At 34.2% G+C, this 7,567-nt stretch overlaps 1 protein-coding gene across 4 annotated transcripts in view; it reads right to left on the bottom strand.

Annotated features, from left to right (window-relative positions):
• Nucleotides 1-7,567, bottom strand: part of Nup205 (nuclear pore complex protein Nup205) — a 105,976-nt gene that overhangs the window by 309 nt on the left and 98,100 nt on the right. For all 4 annotated transcript variants that reach the window (XM_076455250.1, XM_076455252.1, XM_076455251.1 and 1 more), the window contains 4 exons: nt 3,461-3,627; nt 2,776-2,893; nt 473-595; nt 214-377 (listed from right to left, as the gene is read on the bottom strand). In XM_076455250.1, coding sequence (XP_076311365.1) covers nt 214-377; nt 473-595; nt 2,776-2,893; nt 3,461-3,627 — 572 coding nt within the window. The remainder of the gene's footprint in view (nt 1-213; nt 378-472; nt 596-2,775; nt 2,894-3,460; nt 3,628-7,567) is intronic.

Here is a 7,567-nt window from a genome sequence, read left to right as displayed (position 1 = left end):
CAGTCAATATGCATGAGTAAAACAAAACTAATTTCTTACGTACCTACTATATCCTGGATGTTTTTAAAAGTTGTTTAATTCACTAGTTTCTGATCCTTTGTTGTAAATACTTACTATTCTTTCACAGTAAAAAATGACCAGATGTTCCTGCTTTAGCCTATTGATGTTTTAACAACTGCTCATTTCTGATCCCTTAATATTTTTTTTACATACCTGTTCTACACTGTGAAGTTTCTTGAATAATGCATCATCCAACACATTTTGAACATCTTTTTTGAGGATTTCCAAGTCAGAGGTGCTAATCCTCAGCTCAGCAGGTGGAGTATTTAATCCAGGGGACTTACAACCCTGTATTTGAGAGTCTACATTGCTTTGTTCTGTAACAATAACAACCAAAAATGTTGAAAATGAGTACAATTCTAAAATATTAATTATTACGATAGTAAAATTCGAAAGAGCAAAAAACAACAACCTTGCAAGCGACGTATGGGAGTTCTTCCAACGTAAACAGGCTTTTCTTGTTCATCTCCTACACAGTGGAGTAGAAAATATTCTAGATGGCGCCATAAAAGGAACAGTGCACTTTCTATGATAACTGATATTAGGGTTAATTCTAAACAATTCCCAATATGAATAAAAAACAGTATAGTGCGAGAAAATTGGAGCTCTCAACCTCAAAACCTACTTTCAATGATAGCCTATAATGTTTTGCTTACATTTAAATTCAATTTAAAAGTCAGTGCATGAAACTGCTCATAATAATGGTATTTGCTATTTATATAACTTTTGAGTCATAAAATATTATATATTAGTGATAATTCTAAACATCATTAAGCACAATCAGTTATTGCCATACCTATCCCTTTACTATTACTGATATCAGCTGAAACTAAATTAACTGAGCTAAAGTACAAACAATTTCACGATTCTCAAAAGCTTTGGTAATAAAATGAACTAAAACTGTTCATTCCTGGCTTTTTTAATAATAACTCAGTAGAATGAACATAACCTTTAAATGTGGTTTAATGTGCATTACAAAGGAAAGGTTAAAATATTTAAAAGAAATTAATTTCCATGTTTTTCTGCAAAGAGAGTGTGTTTTCACTAATTCACAATAAGTTTCTTTTTTTTAATGAAGCAGATATGTTTATTTATATTAAATAACTTAATGAAATATTTACTTTATGAAATTATGTTTGTACAGTATATATGCCTGTTTGTCTTGCAATTTTCATGATACTACATATTTGTGTCAGTAGTAACAAACCATACAGGAATGCTACTTTGTATAAAATTACTGAATCAAACTTTCTATACGTTACTCCAAAGCAAAATAAATACAACAACAATATATACCATATTTAACTCAATGAGACTTCAATAAATAGCTGAAGCTGCATTTAACATCTACAACAGTCACTTGAAGTGTATAACAAGTATCAACCAAGGACTTTTACTTCATAATAAACAATGCTAATGTTTAAGACAGTTTGATTTAATTATTTCTAGGCATCAGATATAAATGTATGGTTAAAATCAGTGTCTGAAACCCTACATGCAATGTATTATATCATCCTGAAAATAATTTGTTTTGGCTGGTTAGTTTTCATACTTTGTCTGTTTAGAGTATACATTTTTCCCTGCAAGTTATTAAACTTTATATTGTATCTTGTGTTTTATGGTATAAAAACACTAGAAATATCATGGTAAGTGTAAAAAAAAAAAAAAACACTATGTAAAACAAGGTGTTATAAAAAAAACAACCCTAACAGTGTAAGTAAACTAAACCCTTGAAACAATACATACAATCTTGGAAAGGTAATTCTTCTAAATTTCAAATACTTTTCAACTAAATAGATTTTGGTACTGATTTAATACTAATAAAAACAACCATACCTTCTTCACAAGTAATGAAATTGTATTTAAGTTTCTGCAAAGAAATTATACATTCAATAAAATAATGTTCATATGAATTTTCATTGCAAAATAATTCTCAGTGTAATACAATGAGAAATAAATAAATACACACACACACATAGAGGACTGACCATATTATACGAAGATTTTGAAAATATAAATCAACACGTAGTATAATGATATATATTGGAACTACGTTGCTTGGCATCTTGTAGGTATTGAAATGCTACCAAATATTAATTGCTCTTGGGAAAGTCATGTAACAATTCCTCGCATTCCAAAATATTTATACTCTTCTCATACAGTTGTAATCAGCTCAGAAATTTACAATTTCCAACATGAAAATATCCCTTGCACTGGGAAAGAAAAAAATATGGATCAGCTTGGAGTAACAAAACCATCCAAAAAGAGACCTGCAATAAGTCACAATCCCCATCTGTGGTCTGCATGGTATGGCATTTAGCAAGAGATAAGGATCAATGAACACAAAGCTCAGTAGTCAAAAGGGTATGGATAAACCATGATAAAGCTTTCAGTCATATTTCCCTTTCAGTCTGTATATTTTAAGTAGCTGTAGAATGATTCCAGAAACAGTGCTTATAGATTTCTATATGATCTTACTGTTAAAAATAAGCTGGGTATGTTTTGGACATAACAGACCCACAATATATGCAGAGCAGTTAGATACAGCATGACTGAACATGGCACTGCAACATAATGCACTCAAACTCTGTTTATTATTTTGAGAGGTTCATGTACTTACATAAGATTGATTCATAATTTTTAAAAATAGTTCAAAAACGAGCATCCAAAAAGTGTAAAAAGTATAAATACCACATAATTCACTATAAAGGATACAACAATCTAAGTTAACTTCCTGTTTTCTACTTGAACTGAGTTTTAGAAGGTGCTGTCTAACTAGATCCCTCTGCTGTTGTCTTGACGAACTTTCTAATTTTACTCCTTCAGGAAGAAGCTGTTGCACAGATAAGAAAACATCATTCCTTTTAATTCAGTCCTAACCACAAGAAATTTTATAACTAAAATTCAAACCCCAAATCACACAAGCTTTGCAAAGTGAAGGAAAGAAAACAGCTATATAATTTTGATATTTTATTGTAGGTGTTTTTAACATCATTCTCATAATATATTCAAAGCCCATTTCAAACCAGAATTATATTACAAATATTAAAGGCAAAGCTAATACGCTTATCTTTTACATGATACTATTAAATACATTATGTTTCAAAGAGACATTGAAAAATGTTATGATGCACTATTACAATTTCAGTTTATTATATAATTTCACTTATTACATACTAAAATGTTATTCCAAGGGTTTTTCCCTGCAACCTTTTAATAGGAGCGCTAACTCTAAAATAAATTTCTTCCAGACTTAAAACTACTGAAATGTTTCCAATTTGTATATATTTTTCTTTTATAAGGCAAACATTAAAGCCACATAATAGTACAGTGCTGATTGTTTCCCTATGTATTTACTCTACTTGCAAAGAGCTCTAAGCACATCCTAACACCTCTGTACCTCTGCAAGTTCTTCTGAACTCAAAGCTTCAATTCCTTCTTGTTGAGCTAAAAGACTCTTATGACTGCTGGCAGCTTTTTGAAGTTGTGAACAACTCTGCTGAAGTAGGTTGATCAACCATCCCAATCCTGGTGGACGACCAGCTGCCAAGTGAACTCCTCCAGAGCCTTTAAGATATTAACATTTCTTTAAAACAAAGTACTCAGTAAACAAAAAAGTATATTTTTACTAACAGAGAACATACTGAAGGTTTACAATTAATTTTTACAGAAACATCCTCAATAATATATCATTTGGAACTGCTTCAAAACAAAATTACATCTTCATAAACATGCATACACACATTTTCATCCATGGTCATAACATCTTCATTCTTTCCTTTGTGTGTCTACAACTACTACACCAACCTATTGTCTATACATTGTATCAGTATATCACTGCAACTTGTCTACACTTACCAATTCACCTCTTTCCACAACCCATTGCCTTTAGACACATGCTTGATTTCTCATTTGCTTTTACACTGTAATCACACACACACATTCCAATTATTCCTAAACTAAAAATATAAATTCATCAAGGTTTAAAAAACACACAAAAAAAACATTATATTTGTAAACACAATTATCAAACAACAAAGGTTAGATTCTATAAACTGAATGTTACCAAACAGTTTAATACTGTATAAAACACACATTACATTTAAAATACCTTATCTAAAAGGATGAGAACAGCAAATGACACCACTGGCTACTCCAAGGGCTGCAATGGTCCCCTTGAAGCCAGAGGGTTCTAAGTGTTGTCAAATACATTATATGACATTCTTGTGTAGGGGAGGGAAATAAACCTTCACATTATTTTGTATTGCTAGGATAATCAATAAAGATGGTCAATAAACACTTCATCTTATGCTCCAATTATCAAAATTAGAGGCTAGTTAGAATGCAAATTGACCATTTCATGAAATATTGAGACAATACTTGTATAAAATAACTAGGCTATCTGTGCCAAACATCTAGTAAAATGTTAAAATTAAAGTAAAATTAGTAAAATTCATAAAAGGAAATTAAGGTAAAACAAAACAAAGTTTAATTTTTGAATTAAAAAACAAAAATTGCATTGAAACCAATTTTTACATTTAGTCTGCAGCTGAAAGAGAAAAACTACAGTAATACAAGTTGTAAAGGACTTTCTGTAGCACAATTGTAATTATCATAACACAACAGGAAGACAGTAGGTAAGTTCAAACACTACTGTTATTTACCTGAAGTTGGCCTTTCCAGTTCTGGTTCCGAATTATTTGACGTTATGACCATTTTCAGAAAGTAAAGTAATAAAAGTTTTAAAAGACTTGTAGCAAAATTTTAATTATAACTCGCCAGGATGACTAAAGGGAAGTCAAACAGCAGCATTAGTCACCTGAAGCTGGTCTTTCCAGTCATGGTTTTGAGTTATTTGATGTTATGGCCATTTCCTAATTTCAATCAAATTAAATGTACTTTGATTCTTAAAAGGGAATCACATTAAAAAAGGTCTAATATATAAATTAAAAAACTTAAAAACATTTCTCAGGTGGATAGTGTCACCATTACCAATAACACTGTCTAACGTTATGGTTAAACCTTGGGACAGAACATGTTTAAAATGGTGCCTTTGTTGAGTCATAACGATGGAAAGACAGTAAAATGTGGCTTATTGGAACCTGAGTGTTACATAGACAAAACACTGGTGCATCAGTCCCAGATAAAAGAAAATGAGGAATCAAAAAACTGTGACCAATGCATAATCTAGTTAGAACAACTTCCTCTTTCCAATTCATATGGAAGAAAGATGGCCAAAGTTCAATAGAGGGTTTTATTTGGAAAAGCTTGTTTTCACATTGCTCACTCCAAGTCAACTGGCACAGAGCCGAGCCTTGAATACAAGACCATAGTCCATGAATATCGGTGAAAATAGGATGTGAACTAACGTGAAGCGATTCCAGGACCAGTAGAGGACTAAGTAAGTCAGTATAAATAGTGCAATTTGAGTACTGTTTAGCTTCAATGTGATCCGAGGTATGAGAAATGGCATACAGTTCAGCACTGAACACAGAAGCTGCAGAGGAGATTCTTCTCACAAACATCAAACCACAACAAACCATGGTAGAGCCCACACAGTCACCTGATTTCAAACTATCTGTATAAATAGGAATGGAAGAATGGTTTGAAAGACATTTAGCAAATAACAGACAGTACTTCCAATTGGGAGTGTCTGCTTTTCTCAGATGACTTAAAGACAAGTCACATTTGGGAACTGTAAAAAGCCATGGTGGGATGGACTGGCCAGTAGATACAGCAATGTTATTCTAGGACAGACCCAATTCATCCAACTGTGCTTGGATATGAAGACCAAAAGGAGCAATGGCAGAGTCTGTTCTGAAAACGTATGGCTCTTTGAGGAAGGAAAATGCAACCCCAGGTGGGATGCTTTGGTAAGGAATGAAGTTTTGAAGCATATAGTAAAGACAGTTGCAAACAGTGGAGATGCAGAGAAGGTTCACAAGACTATATATAAACTCTGAACTGGGGAAGTGCGGAAAGCTCCAGTGCAGAGCTGAAGTCCTTGATGTTGAATGGGGTCCAACATCTTTGTAAGCAATAGACCAGTGATCCCTAGTCAAGTTTCAATTGAATAAGAGTACGATACATCTTTAGCACAGAACATCGACCTGCTCCCCAAGTAGTGGAAGATAGGACACTGAGGATGTTCAGTGTTCTTGTACATTTAACCTGTAACTGCTTTATGTGTAATACAAAGGGTCAGCTTATGATGGAAAATAAGTCCCAAGAACTTTGTCTCAAGGACCACAGGCAGAACAACTTCACTGATACAGAGTTCAGGATCAGGGTGAATACCCCGTTGGCAGCAAAAGTGCATGCAAATGGTTTTAGAGAGAGAGAGAAGCCATTTGCTGTGGTCCATTTCAGTAACTGATTGAGGGCAAACTGTAGCTGCAACTCAATATACCTCACATTCGACGACTGATATGAGATGTGAAAGTCGTTGGTATAGAGCCGGTTTGCAACAGTAAGAGAGAGTTGTTCAGTGATGGCATTAATCTTGATATTGAGAAATGTGACACTCAAAACACAGCCCTGAGGGACTCCAAGTTCCTGTACAAAAGAACAGGAAAGTGTCAAACCCACACAAACATGGAATCGCCTGTCCATTAAAACATTAATAAAAATAGGCAAATCACCACGCAACCCATATATATGGAGGTCTCGCAAAATGCCATACTTCCATGTATCATAACCTTCTCAGTGTCAAAAAATATTGATACAAGATGTTGTCATTTGAGAAAGGCTTCTCTGATTGATGTTTCAAGTCAAATCAGGTGGTCCATGGTGAAGCGCTGTCATTGTAACCCACACTGGGTGGGCGAGAGGAGGTTGTTTGATTTGAGGAACTAAATAAGACAAGCATTAACCATCCTCTCTGAGGTCTAACAGAGACAGCTTGTCAAATCAATTGTATGGTAGTTTGAAGGAATCTTGGGATAAAGATATGATTATAATTATAGAGAAAATCAGCTCAAAAGGAAAGAGGTGATTGCTCTGCCTGAGTCTTGATGGCTAAAATGGCAGAGGAAGAAGCAAAAGTGCTGGATACCCAGCAAAAGCTTTCATCTAGAGTATTGACAATGATCCAGGTATCAGTTACTCCTTGGCCATTGGAGAGCAAGATCGAGAGGAGGAGAGAATTATATTGCCCACTGACCTTTCAGATCCTGTTCCATAGGACTTTGGAATTGGTGGTAGGAGATATGCTGGTTGTAAACTTAAGCCAAAATCCTTCTGATTTTGACGTCTTACCCACTGAGCATGTACACAGGCCTAATGGAAAGCGATGTGGTATGTGTGTGTGTGGGATACCTACTAAAAGTATTCCAGGCCCATTTTTGAGCTTTCCTTGCCACATAGCAGGCAGAATTCCACCACAGACAAGGATATCATGGAAAATGTGTTGAGGATTTAGGAATACATTGAGCAGCTGCCACACAGTCGTCTATTGATGGCTTACAGACGATGGAAGGATCAAGTTCTGCAAGAGCAGTGAAAGAGG

Source organism: Tachypleus tridentatus, chromosome 9 (genome assembly GCF_004210375.1).
Source record: "Tachypleus tridentatus isolate NWPU-2018 chromosome 9, ASM421037v1, whole genome shotgun sequence".
Taxonomy (NCBI): domain Eukaryota; kingdom Metazoa; phylum Arthropoda; class Merostomata; order Xiphosura; family Limulidae; genus Tachypleus; species Tachypleus tridentatus.
The sequence above is the reverse complement of the archived record's forward strand: the minus strand, read 5'-3'. Positions and strand labels throughout refer to the sequence as shown.